At 43.4% G+C, this 22,328-nt stretch overlaps 1 protein-coding gene across 4 annotated transcripts in view; it reads right to left on the minus strand.

The window, feature by feature from the left end:
- Positions 1-22,328, minus strand: part of ARMC8 (armadillo repeat containing 8) — a 311,684-nt gene that overhangs the window by 195,794 nt on the left and 93,562 nt on the right. For all 4 annotated transcript variants that reach the window (XM_029606184.1, XM_029606183.1, XM_029606181.1 and 1 more), the window contains exons 8-10: positions 18,527-18,602; positions 18,327-18,417; positions 8,225-8,285 (exon numbers count right to left, since the gene is read on the minus strand). In XM_029606184.1, the coding sequence (XP_029462044.1) occupies positions 8,225-8,285; positions 18,327-18,417; positions 18,527-18,602 (228 nt within the window). The remainder of the gene's footprint in view (positions 1-8,224; positions 8,286-18,326; positions 18,418-18,526; positions 18,603-22,328) is intronic.

Here is a 22,328-nt window from a genome sequence, read left to right on the forward strand (position 1 = left end):
CAACGAGGTTCCAGGTTTCCTGTCTTTAGTTGCTGCGTCCTGTGCTTCCTTGGTTTCCTGATTCCTGATCCCGGACTGGCTTACGACGACCCTCTGGCTCCTGATCCTGTTCTGGCTTACGACGACTCTTCGGCTTTCTGACTCTGGACTGGCTTACGACGATTCCCTGGCTCTCGACTCTGGACTGGCAAGCGGCGATTCCCTGGCACTCGACTCTGGACTGGCAAGCGGCGACCTCTCTGGCAATTGACTCTGGATTGGTGAGCAACAACCCTCCGGCACTCGACCCACGGATCCCGTCTGACTCTGCCCCCGCGGTCTCTCCTAAGTCCCAACGGCCGGGTTCCTACGTGCTCCTCCTGGGGGGACTCCGGCTTCCAGGGTGAATCTCCTAAGTCCCAGCGGCCACGAACTCCTACGAGCTCCTCTCGGGGAGGCTCGGCTTCCAGGGCGAAGGACTTCCTCACCACTGTGTCAGCTTCCATCCATCTTCCTCTTCCTTGCCTAGCCCTTTGGTCGCAAAGGGCTTTCCAGGGCCTTCCTCGGGCCAGCCACTTCTCCGTCCTTGCAGCCCTCCCGGTCGGGGCTACTGCTACTACCTCGCAGTACTCCATCTTCCGGTCCCGACCGGCCCAAGGGTCCACGAACCCAACACCTCCCTCCGAACCAAGCACTGCTGAGAGACTGTCGGCTTTCCCCTTTGTTCTAGATTAAAAGCTGCTCTATCTCCTTTTTAAAGGTTAGCGTCAGTAGTCGGAAAAGACTCCTCCTTCCCCAAATGGTTACCCAGTTCCTTACAAAACTGAATCCCTCTTCCTTGCACCATCGTCTCATCTACGCATTGAGACTCTGGAGCTCTGCCTGCCTCTGGGGACCTGCACGTGGAACAGGGAGCATTTCAGAGAATGCTACCAATGCTACCCTGGAGGTTCTGGATTTAAGCTTTCTACGTAAAAGCCTAAATTTGACTTCCAGAACCTCTCTTCCACATTTTCCTATGTCGTTGATGCCCGCATGTACCACGACAGCCGGCTCCTGCCCAGCACTGTCTAAAATCCTATCTAGGTGACTTGTGAGGTCCACCACCTTCGCACCAGTTAGGCATGTTACCAGGCGATCCTCAAGCCCATCAGCCACCTGGCTGTCTACATTACTAATAATTGAATCACCAATTATAATGGCCAACCTAACCCTTCCCTCCTGGGCAGTAGCCCTTGGAGACACATCCTCGGTGCGAAAAGACAATGCACCACCTGGAGAGCAGGTACTTGCTGCAGGATCCTTTCCTTCTGCACCAGGTTGATGCTCTCCGATCATGAGACCTTCTTCCTCTAAGGCAGCACCAGGGCTGCCAGTCTGAAGTTGGGACTTGGCTACTATGTCCCTGAAGGTCTCATCTATATACCTCTCGTCTGCCTCAGCTCCTTGAGATCTGCCACTCTAGCCTCCAGAGATCGGACTCGTTCTCTGAGAGACAGGAGATCTTTGCATCGGAAGCACACATACAACTTCTCACTGGCGGGTAAAAAATCATTCATGTGACACACTAACTTCTGCTTATTAGCTGCCTTACTATTAAAAGCACAAACACACTAAATAATATACCCCAATAGTTTACTTCTCCCCAATACTTTAAAAAAAATTCCCAAGCAAAAATTACTGATTCCTTTCAGCCACTAGCAAGGATTGTGGGTTACTGAGCTCATCCCTTGCAATATATATATTGTGCTTCTAAGGTAAATTAGTGCAAAAACAATCCCTTTGGAGTGACTCACCTGCTGTTCTGATTAACAAATGATGGTACCTAATCAAATCAATCACACAACCTTAACATTTCAGTTAGTCAGCCTGAGTGACTAACTGCTGTCTTGATTAACAAATGTTGGTACCTAATCAAACCAAATCACACTACCTTAACACCTTTCCAAGGTGAGCAACTGAACTTTTCAACCTTTTTACTCCTAGCTTATTTATAGCTCCTAGCTTATTTCTAGCTTCTGGCTACCTTTTTTTTTTTTTTTTTTTTAAATTTGCAAACACTGCCTTACTATTTAAAAATAAACACACTAACTTCTGCTTATTAGCTGCCTTACTATTAAAAGCACAAACACAATAAATAATATACCCCAATAGTTTACTTCTCTCCAATACTTTTAAAAAAAATTTCCCAAGCAAAACCTACTGATTCCTTTCAGCCACCCACAAGGCGATCCTCTCCTTTCAGTGCTCCCACTGAGTAGTGAGATGTGAATGTATGAACCAATGACCAGGTAGCTGCTTTGCAGATTTCGTTTATGGGCACATTGTGCAACTGTGCTATAGAAGCCGCTATAGCTCGAACTTGATACACCTTTATAGGATGAGCCAGAGGAAGTGATTGCGCCTTATAATAGTACTACATATACAGGATGTTATCCAACTGCATCCTGCATATATAGTACTATATATGCAGGATGATATCCAACTGGAGTTTTTTTGCCACCAGTACTCCCAGTCTATTAGGATCATGAGACAAAGAGCTGGGAGGAGTGCCTATGATCTTGTGATCGTGTTGATTGCAGCCCAGATGGCTTGAGGAGTCTGCATCAATTGCAGGTTGGACTCCCCATGGTTGATGAGTAAGTCCAACACTTCCTGGAACTCGATGGGGACCCACAGGCTGTGGTGCAGGGTGGATGGGTCCAGGGCCACAAGCAGCCAGTTGTTTGAGGTAACGAAACATCTGTATCTTCCTTTTCCTGAAGTGAGGTAAGGGAAACATCTGTATCTTCCACTATCATCGCTGGGCTACTTGGTAAAGGCCCTTAGGGCTGAGGAAAATCCCAATGAGGGTATCTTGTGTTCTAAGTGATGTCCACTGATCTGGAAAAAGAGGTATTGCCCACTCTTCCAGATAGAAATGCGAGAGTACAGAACCCCGAGAACTAGCGCATATCCCCAGTCACTGAGTTGTAACTAGGCAGAATGCGCTGGAGGGAAGTCATCTTAAAATTCTTCCTGGTGATGGGCCTGTTTAGAGCCCGAAGGTCTTCCGAACTCTCAGGAACGAGGAAGTGCAGGGAATAGAACACCCCCCCCCCCCGGCTCGTTGGGAAGCAGGGGCTCTACAGATGCAGCACTGTTAGAGTATTCTGGAGGTCTTGAGGCAGAGGCTGCTGCCAGCATCGTCCCTGTGTGGTAATCCGAGGGCCTCCAAAGGGCATGCATTGCGCTGTTGGCTGCAGCCCTGTGCTACCATCTTCTGGAGTTTATTTCTGAAAGTTGTCAGGAGCCGTGTGCAACGTCTGGCCGTAATGGCTCCTGGTGATTCTGGCCGACGTATCCAGTGCCTCATGGAAGGCATAGGCCTTCTCCCATAGCTTGCTGCTGTTCTGGTGGGGTTGTTGTCCGGGCAGCAGCAATGACCTTGCTTTGAGGGCTGAAGGCACTCATACAAGCACTGCATTTGCATTCGGCATTCCCACCTGGAATGTATGCTTTCCGAAGTTGCTCAGATACTTAATATGACACCCCCGGAAGGTGTTGGAATGTAGCTGTGATTTTTATTTTTCTCTAAATGGGAGTGCGGGAGCTAGGCTGTACTGTAGCTTCCGAGAAACCGCGGGCCCTGAGATGGGATACTCATCATCATTGCAACCCGCACCACATGTAAGACATGGCGGTTGACTCTGCCGCTCAATCCCAAAGACCTCCGCACGGGTCTGGCACCTTCCTGGCCTCCCACGCCGAGAGTATTTCCCACCTCCTCCACGAACTTTAAGTGGAAGAAATTTTCCAGCAGGGGGACAGGCGAGGATATTCTTCAGGGGGGTAACTCGAATAGCCCAGGAATGTGAAGATAAGTTTAGGGATTGCCTTACCGGCTAGCACCTTCTTCCCCAGATGAAGCTCCTTTCATGAGCGGGAAATCTGGGATATCGTCCTGGGAGGCTTTGGGGAGGAGGGCTCCCTTGGAAGGCCTCTGGGAGGCAGTGCCACATTGGGAGCCCACCTGTGTTCTTTCTCCAGGGGTTCCTGAAGGTGTGACCCCGACTGCTTAGGTCTGGGCACCGAGGATAGGTCGGGAAGACAGAGGAAATCCGCTGTCTCCGCATCCGGAAGCCCCTGTCTGCCAGGGAAGCAGAAGCACTCAGGACCTGATCTGAGGTCTGCTGTGCATGAAGCCATGCTTTGACGCACTCCTTGACAACGTGTGGTGAGTGGATGCCCATGCTCCTGTCGGCGGCGCGCACCAATGCTTCGTGCGTCAATGCTTCATACACCGATGCTTCATGTGTCGATGCCTGGATTCTTCCATGCTTCGAAGCTTCCATGTTTCGATGCGTGCTCTGACACGTGGCGCAGGAGCGCATGAGTGGCTTTGAATATGGACGTCATAGTGGTTTTCCCTCACCTTGAAGCAGAGGTAATGCCAAGAGGATAGGTGCACAGGGATATAAATCCTTGAAATCTAGGGGGTGCATCTAGTCCTGTGGCTGAAAGGTAAAATTGTTCCTAAAGACATCATCTTGAATTTCTCTCAGCGAAGATGTTTGTTGAGAGACCTAAGATCCAGAATAGGGCACAGACCATCGGATGTCTTGGGAATGAGGAAAATATTTGAAGTAATAGCTCTAGTTGTACTGACAGCGGGTTAGTTCCTGGATGGCATTCTGCTTCAGAAGCGACGGTTATCTCCAGATCCAGAAGATTATCTGGGGCTGCTCGAGTGGAAAAATAGCCAGATGAGGTACCTGAGGCCAGCTCTTGAAGCGGAGGAGGCACCTCTCTCTTACTATCATCATCACCCACTGATCTGTGGTTATCGTGGACCAGGTGTCTACAAACCATTATATTCTGCTGCCAACTGGAATTAGCTACTGTGGCAGTGGTAATTTTCAAAATTCTATTGTGACTTTGCCACTGGCTGTAGTTGCGCCATAGGAGGGCTGGATAAGAGATCCCCTCCAGCCCTTCCCAATGATGTAATTCACTCTGATTGGTCTTCCCCTCACCGTTGGGGCAGGCTCCTGCCTACCACCGGAAAGTCCAGAGTTCTCACAGTGTGCAAATGTTCCCCCGAGGTAGCAGGAAGTCAGGAAATAAGGCTTTACACCTTCCAAATTAGGTAACAAGAAAGTCCACTTGCCTCTAATGTAGGGCTTTAATGATTGCAAGCACTCATATAAATATCGCACCATATAAAACTGCTGGATCCGTGACAGGAACTTTGAAAAACCTTCTTTCCATAGTGTGTCCCAATAGTTTGTGATCTTTTCCAGGAGGCAAGTTAGGTGGAGCCTTGATTTCTTCACCCTCGTCATAGAAAACTCAAATACCACAGAGTTGTGAGGCAGTTGCACAATGCCATATCCAGTGCCTTTTTAATCAAAATTTTAAGGTCTAATTTGCATGTCACCATTGTCCCTCAATAGGAGGGATTCCACGTCTTCATCAGGAACTAATCCAATACTGTATGAGATGGGAGAGCAGTTGGTTCAGCCGGGTTCACTAAGATTTTCAAGATTCCCATTACCTCTACATGGAGATAAGGATCCTTTCTTATCTCCACTTTAAGAGGTGTTCTTGATTCATGGAAAAAATGGGAATACATCATATCCTCTAGAGGGAAGGCATGATCTGGAGACTCTTCAAGAAGGTCAGATGGTATGCCCGTTGAGCTTCTCAGGAAATAGCAGTATGGGATTCTCCACTTTTGGAGAAGGTGCTGGTGAAGGAATGAAAGGTGGCAGGAGTTCCTGCACATTATCTTCTGATTATCCAGATTTAGGAAGTGGGGGGGTGCTCCTGGCATTACTGCTTCTGCTGATACTGACAGAATGGGGTACACAGGAGGAAAACTTTGTGGCTGGGCTTGTGGGAACAAGTATGTACAGAAATTCCTCACAACATCTGTTATCTGTTTTACCCCATGTTGCGACCTGAAGCCAGGAGATTGAGAGGCATTTCCTTCAGGAAGCAGGTCTTGCTCTTGCTCTACAGAGGTCAAGGGGCCCCTTGGCAGAGTAGAACAAACAGGCTGTGGTGTTTGGAGATGGAGCACCTGTTGCCATAAGCTAGAAAGGAGTTTGGTGGTAATCTTGGTGATGGTAGTGCTGCAGCCAATATGTCATGAGCTGGCATGGAGCCTAGGGAAAAACTTTGAATTTGCCAATCCTCCTTATGCCAGATCTCCCTCCTGGATGATGCAAGACCTGAGTATACCTGTCACCCATTTCCTCTGGAGGATTCTGAATGTGATCTAGATTTGTGCGATCTCTGAGGAAGAGCTGACTCTTCACGGAGGTCTCTGGATGCACAGTCTGTGCTGTTGGTTTGAAGCACCATCCCCTTTTTGTCCTGATCCCTCCATTGCTTTTTTTGCGCTATGGAACTTTCTTATTTCTTTCTTTCTTTATTTATAGTCATTTATAGACTGCTCAAAGAGAATCTCCTGCTGAGCAGGATACAATATAACATAAAACATAAAATTATAGGCAATAAAACACCAATGGCAAACGAGCTTGGTTTGTGTGGCTCCTGCATTGTGCACACTGTACACGTCTTCAGCGTCATACCGTGCACCATCCTCAGCACATCCTGCAATGACAGGATGATGCGCTGTGCGTTATAGAAATCTTTGTGCTGTGTGTTGTCCACGGCGCATCATGCACCATACAAGGAGGTGTGTCATGCACCGTGGGAGTTCTCGCACCATGAGATGGTTGTGATGCATCATGCATTGACTCTTTTGGTACCACTGGTTTCTTTTGTTCATTGTAGCACTATGAGAGACTACCTGAGCTGGCAGCTTTCTGATGGCACACGTGGCATGTGCAAGACTCCTGTGGAGGCTAGTCAGCACTCCTGAGCCTGGGACTGTTTTGATTGCCTCACTGATGGCTTTGCCAACCTGCCACACTCTCCGGATAAGGATGAAGCCGAGGCCAAGGAGTGTTCCGACACCAGCATGCATTTTGCCCAGAGACTAGCAATTTTGTCTGAGCAATAGTTATGTCCATCTATAATTGACATTATGTGGCCAAAGTACAATTCTTGAAACACAAAGTCTTTCTCTGGGCCACGTTTTTGCACTGTAAGTGAAGGTTTGAGGTTTGTTGAAGCAAAAGTTTTGAGAAGCAACAGAAGAGAGGAATCAAAAGACAGGATTTCACCGTCCGTGCAAAGCATGGACAAAATAAGACTGAGGAGACTTCTGGAATGCTATAGTTACACAATGTTACCACCCAAGAAAGAGATCTAGGCGTCATAGTGGATAACACATTGAAATCATTGGTTCAATGTGCTGCGACAGTCAAAAAAGCAAACAGAATGTTGGGAATTATTAGGAAGGGAATGACGAATAAAACGGAAAGTGTCATAAGGCCTCTGTATCGCTCCATGGTGAGACCCCACCTTGAATACTGTGTACAATTCTGGTCGCCGCATCTCAAAAAAGATATAATTGCGATGGAGAAGGTACAGAGAAGGGCGACCAAAATGATAAGGGGAATGGAACAGCTCCCCTATGAGGAAAGACTAAAGAGGTTAGGACTTTTCAGCTTGGAGAAGAGACGGCTGAGGGGGGATATGATGGAGGTGCTTAAGATCGTGAGAGGTCTGGAACGGGTGGATATGAATCGGTTGTTTGGTCTTTCAGATTGTGGAGGGAATAGGGGGCACTCCATGGGGTTGGCATGTGGCACATTTGGAACTGATCGGAGAAGGTTCTTCTTCGCTCAGTGCACGGTTGGACTCTGGAATTTGTTGCCAGAGGATGTGGTTAGTTCAGTTGGTATAGCTGTGTTTAAAAAAGGATTGGATAAGTTCTTGGAGGAGAAGTCCATTACCTGCTATTAATTAAGTTGACTTAGAAAATAGCCACTGATATTACTAGCAACGGTAACATGAAATAGAATTAGTTTTTGGGTACTTGCCAGGTTCTTATGGCCTGGATTGACCACTGTTGGAAACAGGATGCTGGGCTTGATCAACCCTTGGTCTGACCCAGTATGGCATGTTCTTATGTTCTTAATGCTCGATAGAGTGGGAACTACCTCACATGCCCAGTAGAGTTAAAGCTCTGACAGCTTTAAAAGACAGCTCCATCTAGTGCGCCAAACAATGTCACCCATTCAACATGGCTAATTCAGCCTACTTATTAATGGAAAATCAGGAAAAACGAAAAAAAAAAAAAAAAAAGACAACATTTCCTTTGTAGCATAGAAAGCAACTCTTCACTTACCTTCAAAACAATGCAATTATCATCAGTTCTGATTGCCCCAGCTCTGCACATGTAGGTCAGGCTATAAAGAGAGTCAAAATTAACATTTTAGGCTAGGAGAATGAGAAGAAGCATTTGCTAAATGAGCGGTTCAACTGTATATGCTAACATTTGAAAACTGTTAAGTGGAACACTTGAAAGCAACAAGAAGAATATCATTCAGATTTCTGCTAAAATTCACTGGAGAAAAGAACATGGACCACATGATTTAATGCTCCTCAATTGTGGCTACCTCATAATTTGTGTTACTCTACTGATCTCAGCAAAGCTAGGATACTGAGCCACACAACTATCTTTGAAAAATTATACACTGTACATGAGCTTTTGAGGTCTCCAGAATATCTGAAGAAGGGACATAAGAGGACAACAATTTATAAGCGACACCTGTGTACAGTTTTCTTTTGTTGAGCCAAAGTACTATCCAAACTAGGGAGAGTTTACAGCTCTGCTAAATACATCCTGTACTCAAGACTTCTGTTACTAAATAAGGTGAAATTACTACTTATTGATAATTTCCTTTCCTCTAAGGAAGGCAGGCCGTCCACAAACTGACCCGCTGATGTCACTGACATATAGCCCTGCCCCAACATCAGCCTGCCAGTATCTCTAGAAAAGCCAAACTGTGGTCAAACTGATTATACTTGAACATAACTATTAACAGTCAACCACTCATCTGCTTCCAGCCAACTGGGAAGCAGTGAAATCAGTAAAAGGTTAATATAATCTGATCTTAGGGACTGGTTATCTCACTTACCATTCATTCAAACAAAGCAAAAAAAAGTAAAACTCTGCATCATCCACAAATAAAGGACAATCTAAAACCAAGTAGGCAGTCCAGAGTGGGTTGTGGATTGGCCTGCCTTTCTTAGAGGAAAGGAAATTATCAAGTAAGTAGTAATTTCACCATCCTCTGCACTCAGGCAGACCAATCCACACCGGTGGGATGTACCAAAGCTACTCCCTAAAAGAGTGGCAGGCTGCCTAAGAGGACTGCCCACAAGGAGATGCTGAAGATTGGTGTTCTATGGCCTCTGGAGTCAATCCGGAGTCACTAGAAGTAGTGTCTCAGCCTAACGTGCAATCTTCTGAATTACCCTGCCAAACATTGGCTAGAGCAAGAAAGCATATATCTCACTTACCATTCATTCAAACAAAGCAACCTGCCTACCAACATTGAAACAAAGCAACCTGCCTACCAACATTTAAGAAAAAACTTAAGACCTGGCTTTTCCGCCAAGCCTTCTCAGATACCCATGACACACAATAGCCGACAGAACTTCCTTCAGGAGCAATGGATCTCCATATTACCCCTAAGTCCAGATTAAGAGCCCCCTTCCAGCGGTCTATGCTTCCAAGTTTAATTTCCCTGTTAAATGTAACTTTGTTTTTTCATGTTAAACCTATTGTTTTTGGTTACTGTTCTTGGTTCAGTTCCCCAATTCGATGTAAACCGATCTGATATGGTCTCTACCATGAAGGTCGGTATAGAAAAGTGTTAAATAAATAAAATAAATAAATAAATATAAAACCCTGGGAACGACAAAATTAACTGAATAGTGCCTAGTATTTTCTTGCAATCTGGGAACTGGAATTACGGCCTTCACATCTACCAGCCTTCTTAACGTAGCCTCCACTGCTGCTCTCTTCACTAGGGAGTTGCACGGAGAGACCATGAATGCATTTGGAAGAATTCGGAGAAATTCTAGAGCATCCCTTACCACCTCCAAGACCCACTGGTCCGTCGTAAGCAGCCACAACTCGTGCCTAGCCACTATCGCAAACGCCACACCTCTAGCTGCCTTCCACATCAAGTCACAGTTTGATTCAGTTAAAAATGCGATTCCTGGTTCCATCACTGGCCTGCTATCGGATGCCGCTCCTTGAGTCTCCTGAGAGAGATGCACATCTGCCAAAGCCACTAGGCAACAGCAATCTACAAATTTTATTTCTATTGGCTTCAAACGCCTGTTTGAGGATGGCCTAATCCTCCTATCCTAAGCATCCTTTAGAGCGGCTCCCCCTTTCATTGGAATGGTGGTTCACTAAGTAACAGTGCACACCAAGGCATCAACCTTTGAGAAGTGTAACTGCTCCCTTGCCTTCAGATCGAAAGAGGACCCCCCTTTAAAACTTGCTTCTGGAGCAATCCACTTAAAATCAATCAACTCTTGAATTGGCTCCATGGTGACCAATATGGGATCTTTCTTTTGTAATCCTATAGCATCACCCCCTTCTACTCCAAGTGGTTTCAGAGTCTAAGCGATAACAGACCTAGCAACTCGACTTTGAGAAAAAACAGAGTAGAGTCCTACGTGGTTTCAAATCAGGTGGGATTTCTCCTTCTTCCAGAGATGTGAAATCCGAGTCCCCACCAGAATCATCTAACGGATCATGATCCGCATCCTTCTCAACATCTCCAGGGGCAGCCTCTCTTTGGTGCTTGCTCGGAATGGAAGGCAAGCGCAGGACGCCTGCTACATGACCCCTTCTTACTGAGCCTGCTTTTGCCTTTACTGGACGGCCCTTTCAGAAGGTCTGTAAGCCCTTGAAACACTCCACCCAGGAAATGGAGGATGAATCTATACCAAGCCACATAGGCCCAAACAAGGTACTCTTCAATCTCTCCCCCAGGGATGTCTCCCTCATCAGGAACTGTCCTCCGCATCACCTCCTGCGCCTCTTCCCTCCAGGTCCACTGTCGGCTAAGGGGTTGACCCAATGTCGGTAAAATCCTTAGCAGGCAAATCACCTCTAGCCTCCAGACAACGCTGATACAGTCAAGAGAGAACGACAGCTGGATTGCCCTATATGGCAAGCTGCACAAATAGAAAGTCGCTTAGACTGTTTTGTCCCCGGTGTCATTACTTTTCAAGCGGTCTCACATGGCCTCCTACGTGCACACCAACGGCATCCAGATGTATCCACAAAAAAACATGCTCAGATCTAGGCCACGGCTTTTCACGTGCCCGTGTGCACCTATTCTAAGCCACCACTGCGCTGTGAGTACATGTGTGGGGAAAACCTGCCCATCGCGGCCAAGCAGCTGACTGAACAAGCCTGCGATGTAAGGCCTAACAAAAGCTTCTCAACCCACTGACCCATGCTGCCTCCAGTTTCCACGAACTCCCCAGAGACATGAGAGGGGGAAAAGTAGGAAACGCCAAGACGGAACACAACCTTTTTCGTCGGCCCTGTTTCGCCCGACCCGCACCACCTCAGCTCCGCACGTCCGGCACAGACCCACCGGGGTCAGGAGCACGCCGGTCAGCCCACCGCAAGCCCTCAACTGCCTCTGAAGTGTCCTGCTGGCCCACAGCAGCGCCACGACCACCCCCGGAGCACACCATCGGCCTACCGCTGCCTTTCACTGCTTCCGGACCTCGCTGCCGGCCATCGCTGATCTCTGCCGCCCTGGGAGGACTGCCGCTGACCTGCCACTGCCCAAGACTGCACCCAGAACACCAAAAGGCTAAGCGCACCTCTCTCATCGAGGGTCCGCCCCATCAGCGACATCATCCCGGTGACCCAACTCTGCACATAAGTAAGGCTGCGACCTTAGGCGTCGCGCGCCTCAAGGAGCATGCCCCTTAGTGCGCTCCTTTGTGCCGACCCTCTCCCACACCACACCAACTCATTCTCACCCTCCAATTCCCCCTCCCCTAACTCACTAGCCTACCTCCTCCCAACATCCTGTCCTACCTGCCCGTCCCTACCTACCATCTCATACCGCATCTACTGATTCTATAATGATACAGAGTATATCATTTATCTCTTTCATTGAAGCTATAACTTTGCAAACCACTGAGTATATCTCTTACTGACTCATTAATCTTACCGACTACCCAGTGTCTCATCAATTACTTCCATCTTACAATACCCTGGACACACCGGGGTCAAGCTGCCTGGCCTCTGAACAGCCTACCCGGCGAGAGAGCACGCCCTGCATCTGCAGCCCATAATCACTACTCCTACTATCCCTAGCCACTCTCTCTAACATGCTGTCCCACACAATCCCTATCCTCAAAAACCAATTTCCCAAACACTTTAGATGCTACACCCCTCATTAATACGCCCAACACAAATTTCTACTACCCATCATGCTAACCCCTCTCACACAATTATTCAGCCTCACTGCAATCACCCTTTTCCTCTTCAATGCTCAGTCCATTATCAAAAAAATTCCCATACTACACAACATGCTGATAGACAACAAACCAGACATATGCGCCATAACAGAGACATGGCTGAAAGAAACCGACATCGTTATACTAAACCAACTCCCAAAGCACGATTACGACATCTTCCCCAACCCGAGACCCAAAAAGAAAGGAGGAGACCTCCTACTCGCCGCAAGAAAGGAACTGAAACTAACACAGCAAACCAATAGCCCTATCCCTAAACTCGAAATCGGACTTTTCAAATCCCAATTACGAATTTGCTTAGTTTATACCTCCCCCCACCCCCCCCCTCCCAGGTCTCCTAGACTCAAATTCATCCCCATTGATTGAATTTATAGCTAAAAATATATCCATGAACACACCAGCCATTATCCTAGGGGATTTCAATTTACATGTTGATACTATCCCCCTCCCCTCCTCATGCGTTCCTGACATCCCTCCAAGCAATGGGATTCAACCAAATAATAAATAGTCCCACACACAGAGCAGGGCACACTTTAGATCTCATATTCACAAACAATCTCAAACTCTGATATTCCCTCTTGCACTCCAATTCCCTGGTCAGATCACTCCCTCATCAAAGCAAACCTCTCCATCTCAAAAATACCTAACACTGATACAAACGCTAAATACTCTACTATCCACTATAGAAAACCCTGCCCAAGCGACGACCTCATCACAGCCATCACAAATGACATCAGCAAACTGGATCTAACTGACTCAGAATCTGCATTCTCATCCTGGCACCAAATCACTAGGAATATTGCTGACAAACTATGCCCATTACACTCCAAGAAAATCAACCACTCACCTAACCTCAAGAAACCCTGGTATACCCCAGAATTAAAGACACTAAAACATAACCTTAGAAAATTAGAAAAGAACTGGAGTAAAGACCCATCTGCTGCACAATTTGCCAAATACAAACATGCCCTGCACATATACCGTGAAAACATCCTAAAAAACAAATGGGATTTTCACGCGCAACGCATACACGAATTCCAATTCAACCCCAAAGCACTACTCAAATACGTAGCCAACCTAACCAAACCTAGCCCTGATGAAGAAGCTGCAAACAAATGCCAGGACTTAGTCCAATTCTTCCATGATAAAATAGCAAAAATCATGACACAATTTCACACAACCTCATCTTCATCATCTTCATCATCACCAACCACACCCAAGGCCCACACAATAGCATCACAAGCCACCCTGGACTCCTTTGAGAACACCACCCCCTCTGAAATTGAATCATGTCTAAGAAAAATGAGGCCATCCTCACACCCATACAACACTATACCCACCAAACTCCTCCTCGCTATCCCCAGCACTATATCCCAATCATTAGCCCAAATTATAAATAGATCTCTCACCCTGGGACAAGTCCCCTCGGCTTTAAAGCAAGCAGTGATCAAACCCATTCTTAAGAAACCCACACTAAACCCAAATGAACCTACAAACTACTGCCCAGTTTCCAACCTACCTTTCATATCAAAAGTTATGGAAAAAATAGTTAACCTCCAGCTTACTGAATACCTAGAAAGCAACAATATCCTATCCAATTCACAATATGGTTTCCGTAAGTTCTTCAACACTGAAACCCTTCTCTTATCACTATCCGACCACCTTCTCAAAGGATTAGATAAAGGCCACTCATTCATACTCGCACTTCTATACATATCACTGGCCTTCGACACCATAAACAACAACGTACTACTCAATTGGCTATCTGAAATTTGGTATCGCAGGAACCCCCCTCCGCTGGTTCACTTCTTACCTAAAAAGCAGACAATATAAAGTCAGAATAGGTAACCAAGAATCCAAGGCATTCAACCTACTACAAGGAGTCTCCCAAGGTTCCTCTCTATCTTCCACCCTGTTCAACATTTACCTTTTGCCCCTCTGCAACCTCCTCTCAGATCTTGGTCTCAAACACTACATATATGCAGACGACGTACAAATCGTCATCCCAATCACAGACTCCCTACCTAAAGCCATCAAAATGTGGGAAACCTCACTTGCTGCCATCAGCAATTTCCTCTCTAGTCTCAACCTTGCACTCAACACCTCAAAAACAGAAATCTTGATAATAACTCCTCCACACAACCATATCATCCCTAATCAACACAACACTCCCCTAAATTTAATTAATACATCTCAACACGCAAGGAATTTTATTTTATTTATTTATTTAAATCGTTTTCTATACCATCGTTAAGGTGGGTACCGTCACAACGGTTTACAGTAAGGCACATAAAGTAATGATACTAAAATTTGTAAGTTTACACAGGTGCCATAAGTTTCGGTAACATAGTTTGTAATCAATGTTAATTGTTAAATGGATGAATCATGTCCAGGTCTCTTTATTTGAGTTTTGAGTACAAAACTAGTTTTATAATTGTAACTTATCCTTTAGTGATGAGCTGTCTATTAAAAACTACACACTTAGTGATTACTGTAGTGTGTGTGGGTGTTTAAATGTTCGTACTTTGCTCTTCCCTGGCTTCTATTCTCCCTTCTCTTTTTGAAAAGCTTGTTTAAAGAGCCAGGTTTTTAAACTTTTTCTAAAGGTTTTGCTGTCTCTTTGTAATCTTAACTCCAAGGGCATGAAGTTCCATAGTATGGGTCCTGCCAGGGATAGCGCCCTTTCTCTTACTTGTGTTAATCTTGCTGTTTGGATTGATGGAATAGTTAGGCGTGCTTTGTTTGCTGACCTTAGGTTTCTGTTAGGGACGTGTACACGAAGGGCTGTGTTTAGCCAGTCTGTGTTTTCGTTATGTATTAATTTATGTATGGTGCAAAGTGTTTTGTATTGTATTCTTTGCTCAATGGGAAGCCAGTGTAACTCAGCCAGTGTTTCGGTGATGTGTTCTCTTTTATTTTCGCCAGTTAAAACTCTTGCAGCTGTGCTTTGCAAAATTTGTAGTGGTCTTAGTAAGGTGTATGGTAGACCTAGTAGAAGGGCATTACAATAATCAGTGCTTGCAAATATTAACGCTTGTAGTACTGATCGAAAGTTGGCAGTTGTTAGAAGTGGTTTAAGTCTTCTGAGGACCATGAGTTTGGCGTATCCTTCCTTTACTTTTAGAGATATATGTTGTTTTAAGCTTAGTTCTGTGTCGATTATTACTCCTAGATTCCGTACTTTCTCTGCTAGTATTATTTGTTGGTTGAGTGTGATTGGGCTCTGTTTGATCTCCATATTTTTTCATTCTAAATGTAGGAATTCTGTCTTCTCTATATTAATTACTAATTCCATTTGGTTCAGTAGCTGTTTGATGATATCTAGATACATATTGGCTATGTTTAATGTTTTCTCAATTGTAACATCAATGGGTAATATTAATTGAATATTGTCAGCGCATATATAATGTGTGATTCCCAGACCAGCTAGCAGGTGGCATAATGGTAGCAGGCATATGTTGAAAAGTGTGGCAGATAAGGCGGATCCCTGTGGTACTCCTATTTGAAGGTTTATTTTTTCTGACATAGCGTCTTTAATTTGTACTTGAAAATATCTGTTACTAAGATATGATTTATTTATTTGTTTATTTAAAAGCTTTTATATACCGATGTTCATGTACTGGTACATATCACGTCCGTTTACATAAAACCAAAGTTGGAAATTACATCGAACAATCGAACATTATATCAAAACAAGAGGGTACAAATAACAGGTCTAACATCATGAGAACTTACAGCTAACGCTGAGAACTTATAGATAGAGCTGAAGACGATATAGGATTAAACTTAACATTATTATTACAAATAATAAATAAATAAATAATCAACAATCAACAAAGTCGGAATTACAACCGACTTAATAAACATGGGTGAAGATTGAAGTAAGTGGAGCCAAACAGGAGAATTAAGGGCTACGGCGTTGTAGTTCTAACGTGATGGGGTATGAAATGAGTGAATCAACCCTAGGGAGAGACCTTTAAGTGAAGGCTTTTGTAAAAAGCCAAGTTTTTAATTGATCTAAACCAATTGATCGTTTTGTTGTTTAATCCTATTTCTTCTAGTCTATTTAAAAGTATGTCGTGATTTGCAGTATCAAAGGCTGCTGGCAGGTCTAGCATCACTAGAATGTAATGTTTACCGTTATCGAATCCCCTCATAATGTTATCTGTCATCATAGACGATCAACTCAACCACAAAAGATTCATTAATAACACCCTCAAGGAATGCTACTTCAAGCTGCAAACCCTAAAAAAATGTAAACCACTCTTACATTTCAACGATTTCCAGACAATATTACAATCTACAATATTTGCTAAAATATACTACTGCAACTCGCTACTCCTTGGCCTTCCAAAAAACACCATCTCCCCCCTCCAAATGCTACAGAACGCAGTTGCACACATACTCACCAAAACATGCAAGAACGAACACATAACCCCAATCCTCAAAGAACTACACTGGCTACCTATCCAACATCGCATACATTACAAAACCCTCACAATAATACACAAATTCCTAGACAACCCAGATATGAACTGGCTCCATAACTCCTTCACATTCCGCAACACAAACAGACCCACTCATTCACACTACCTAGCAACCTTAAACATTCCCACACCCAAACTTACCCACTACAATGCCACTATCCATTGCTGGCCCCACACTCTGGAACTCTATGCCCGCTGACATACGCCAAGAACACTGCCTGCACAAATTTAAACAAAAACTGAAAACTTGGCTCTTCACACAAGCATACTCATGATCTCAAGGGCATTACACTGCATCCTATACCACCCCAACTCCCTCAAATAACCTACGCCCCCCTCACTTACCTTAACACCTCACCACACAGTAGCTCACCTCACAGAGAGTACTAAACCTCCTGCAAATATGACCTTTCTCTCCATACCCGAGTTTATTCTACTGAGAATGGCACAGTCCACACACCCAATTATATTATGACATTAATTATATTAGTCAAATATATATAGATATGTACATCATTGTATTATTTAGCAATCCCTAATTGTCACATTATAAATCTGTTACTTCTGCACTGAACATATATAATCTGCTTAGCTGTTTCTGTTAAACTATTATAGTTACTCTGTAAAAGCTATTATATTGGTTATACTGTAAAGCTCTGTTGCTGATTCCTTGTTGCCTGTAAACCGATATGATGTCCAACAACGAATGTCAGTATAGAAAAACCTTAAATAAATAGCCCTGTAAAGAAAAAAGGGATACCTAACACTTCCCTCCCTCCTATCTCTTTTTTACCTGAGCTCAGCCCTTCTCTGGCTGAGAGCCCATTCGGGTCACCAACTACAGGAAAGAGCAAAAGCCTTCACCACTGAGCTCTCTATCATCCTTTGTAAGCATAAGCCTGGCTAGGCCTTGTGACTTAAACCTCTCAACTGAGGGAGGGTCCAGTCGGGTGTCACCTCAGGAGCTCAAGCTCTACTTCTAATTCTTCTCTTATATCATCTCTCTTTTTTATTTATTTTTTTTAAACACAAAGAATCCCCACTAGAGAGGTGTATGTCCACCATCTGCTGGAGTTGGAGAATTCTGGCAGGCTGATGTTGAGGCAGGGTTATATGTCAGTGACATCAGCAAGTCAGTTTTAATCCGTCTCCATCAGCTGGTAAGAATGCATAATCCACCAGTGTGGATTGGCCTGCCTGAGTACAGAGGAATGCCACATTTTCCACCTTGTTAATTCAATTAAAATTATAAATTGGAATGTTTAAAAATGCGCAAGATTTAAGCACAAAAGTATCACACATAGCACAATGCTAGTCTATTCTTAAAGTTCACAAAAATGAGGCATAAAGAAAAGCATAAAACACTACTGAATGGGGTCCAAAAGAGCAGAAGTTAAAAGGTGACCTTTGCAGATTGCTAAAGTGCAAGATTACCATTTGGCAGCTGTAAGTTGCATTTCAATAGGCTTATCCCTTTGTAACATCTTCACAAATATCTGTGGTAACAATTCCCCATCAACCAGCACTAGAAACAAAAAAGGACAGCATTCAGGAAGTCATAAATAATTCAACTTTAATAAGACAAAACGATAAAGAATTGAACACTAAGGAAAAAAATGAAAGGCTTCACTTACCATTCACAAGGGTCATTGATACCTGAGGATTCTCAAAGGCTAGCACTGAAAAGCATTTTAGTGCTTGCATTCGAACCTGCAACAGACAGAATTTGCAGGCATTTATAGAGGCACAGATGAACTCCAACTCTGTAAAAGTTTGTATGACCTGTCACTTTCTGTTTAAGAAAAGTATATTATTATTATTGCCACCTGAAAAGATAAGATAAAAAGAATTGGTTTTTCCTTGACTTAAGGTACTCACTTGTTTAATTTTGTTTAGCTTTTTACATTATTCTGTTTTGTTTGTCATGGTTAGCAGTAAGTTGCCTTGTGAATTTTAAATGTTTGCTGTTTTAACTTATGTTTATATTATTGTAAACCGCCTAGCATGGTTGTCCTTATAGGCAGTGTATAAGAAATATAAATAAATAAATGTGTTCAATTGTATGTGGCTAACTTAAAAGACCAGTAGTTAGTAATATACCCATCTATATATAAACTCAAGTTCAGGAACAGAGAGTCAGATGCCAGAGGTGAAGCAGAAGCAATTTACTTATCCTAAGGAGGAAAGGAACTACTGATTAGGAAATGCCTTCCAGTAATGGATCAACAGCACTACAACCTTGGAAATAAAAGTATTTTTGCAAGGTGCCAGACCACTGTTGCAGTTGACAACTCTATATGGGGATATAATAGGCTATATTAAGACTGTGACAAAGATTCATATTCTCCCTGGCTCCAACACTTAAATGCGTTGATATGGTTAGGTTTGTCCACACTGGATTGTCAGTCAAACTGTAGTGGTTAGGTAAAAGAGTATCCTAAAAGCCAGTCTACAGAACGACATAAGCATCCATCGAGCTGGATGGCCATTTAAAAAAATACAGTATCGGAAATCTTCACATTTTAAGTCACCGTATTTTATTAGCAAATTATGGGCTAATGCTCATAGCCAAAAAAGACTTTAATTTGAGATTAATGCCTGTGGATATCGTTCAGCCATATGAAATTGCTTTATTTGAATCATGTAACTGACAGATTTGTTTACTCTATTGTCCACCTGGACATTTAGCTCATAATTGCTCTCCAGTCATTGAATTCTTAGAACGTAACTTGGATCCTGAAAGGCCTTAAATAGTTTTTGGAGATTTTAACCTCCACATTGACAGTAATCCATGTTCTTCTACTTACGAAATACTTATTGACTCCCTTTCAGCTCTTGGCTTAGAACAAATCATTTCTGGACCGACACATAAAGCTGGACACTCTCTTGAGTTGATATTCATCAACTCTAAATTTGCCACTTTTACACAGTGGACTAATATATCAGTTCCCTGGTCGGATCATTTTCTCATTCAATTTAAAACTAATCCAGACCTCATTAATACTCATCCTGTTTATTTTACCTGCCGTCCACCTTTCAAGAACGAACAGCTAATTAATGGGATCAAAAAACACCTTAGTAACCTCGAAATTATTGACATTGAACAAGCCATTAACGCTTGGCTCAACATGACCAACACAATTGCTGATGATATAAACCTTCTATGAACAAAAAATATAAAACACCCCAAAAAAACCACAATCCCTGGTATAACATTAAAATTAGGAAGGCAAAACATGAACTAAGAAAGAAGGAGAAAAATCTGGAGAAGAAATAAATCAAATAACAGTTTCTTTAAATTATTACAAAAAAATTAATCAATGAGACTAAGAAAGAATTTTACTCCAACAAAATACATAAATTCGAATATAATCCAAAAGTACTCTTCTCCATCGTGCAAAATTTTACAAAATATCCTTGTGAGGACATGCATCACTTCCAAAGAAAGATGTAATGAAATTGGCCACTTTTTTAAGAACAAAATTCTTAATTTAACCTCAGGAATGAATACTACTGACAACCAATCAATAAGTATGAATCCCAGAGAAACTTCCAAATGGTCAGAATCTGAGCTCACCTCTTCTCTTGAAATTGAGACATTGGTAAAATAAATGTATTTATTTATTTATTTATTTTAATTTTTTCTATACCGGCATTCGTGATAATATCACATCAAGCCGGTTTACAGTAAACAATGGGGTGATAACCGGAACAAATGAATAAATAAATAAATAAATAAATAAATAAATGAATCCAGCTACACATCCATTAAACAGTGTTCCCACCTCAACATTGAAAACTATCGCCCCTATAATCTCCAGGCCAGCCTCAGTCATAATTAATTTATCACTTATTGAAGGTCATGTTCCAGACAACTCAAAATTGCTATAATTAAACCTAGTCTTAAGAAAAATAATCTTGATCGCTCAATGCTGAATAATTACAGACCCATATCTAATCTACCATTTCTAGGTAAGCTATTAGAAAAGGTAGTTCAGAATCAATTGACTGAACATATAGGGGCGAATTTTAAAAGGGTTACACGTGTAACCACGAATACCCGCTCCTGCGCGCGCTGAGCCTATTTTGCATAGGCCCGGCAATGCGCGCAAGCCCTGGGACGCACGTATGTCCCGGGGCTTGAAAATAGGGGCAGGGAGTGGGCGGGGCGGGGGCGGAACCGAGGCCTCTGGCACAGCGGCTGTGCTGGGGGATCGCGTGCTGGCACTCAGCTGGAGCGCGCAACCTACGCCTGCCCAGAGGCAGGCACAACTTATTTAACAAAGGCCAGGGGAGGGTTTAGATAGGGCTGGGGGGCAGGTTAGGTAGGGGAAGGGAAGGGAGGCGGAAGGAAAGTTCCCTCCGAGGCCGCTCCGATTTTGGAGCGGCCTCGGAGGGAACAGGGAAAGTCATTGGGGCTCCCCTAGGGCTCGGCGCGTGCAAGGTGAACAAGTGTGCAACCCCTTATGCGCGCCGACCCTGGATTTTATAACATGCGCACGGCTGCGCATGCATGTTAGAAAATCGGGCATATATTTGTGCCGGGTTGCGCGCACAAATGTACGCCCTTAGATAATATTCTTTATCCATCGAAGTACGGATTTCACAAGCATTTTAATACAGAAATCGTACTACTTGCATTAACAGACACCATCCTGAAAGGATTTGACAACGGACAGAATTACATTCTAATCTTATTCAATTTTATCTGCAGCATTTGGCACAGTCAATCACACCATTTTACTCAATAGGTTAGCTGATATTGGACTTTCAAATACCAATCTACAATGGTTCACATCCTTTCTTTCCAATCGGCACTTTCAAGTAAAAATTAAAAACTGCATTTCAGACAAATTATCCCTTCATACTGGAATACCACAAGGTTCAGCACTCTCAGCCACGTTATTCAGCTTATACATGTTTCCCCTCTGTCATCTTCTTTCCAGTCTCGGACTCACTTATTACATCTACAAATATATACAAATATATACAGATATACAATATATGTACATATACATATGTATATTTGTATAGATATACAAATAGATACAGATATACAATATATGTACATATACATATGTATATTTGTATAGATATACAAATATATACAGATATACAAATTCTCATTCCAGTTCAAAAAAATTCTTGAGTTCACCTACAAAATCACAGAAACGTACTTAACAATTATGAAACAGTTATTAACCCACATGAAACTTATATTAAACATCAATAAGACAGAAGTCATTTTACTAGACAGAAAACCAACGCTTGACAAATTACCTCCTTTAAAACTAGAGGATCAATTTACTACATTAATTCCTGTTCCTCGGACTCACAACCTTGGTGTAACTTCAAAAAACACATTTCAGGTAAAATAAAAGAAGGCTATCACAAATCCAAACTTTAAAAAAATTAAAACCGCTTCTAAGCCAATCC

Source organism: Rhinatrema bivittatum, chromosome 6, assembly GCF_901001135.1.
Source record: "Rhinatrema bivittatum chromosome 6, aRhiBiv1.1, whole genome shotgun sequence".
Classification (NCBI taxonomy): domain Eukaryota; kingdom Metazoa; phylum Chordata; class Amphibia; order Gymnophiona; family Rhinatrematidae; genus Rhinatrema; species Rhinatrema bivittatum.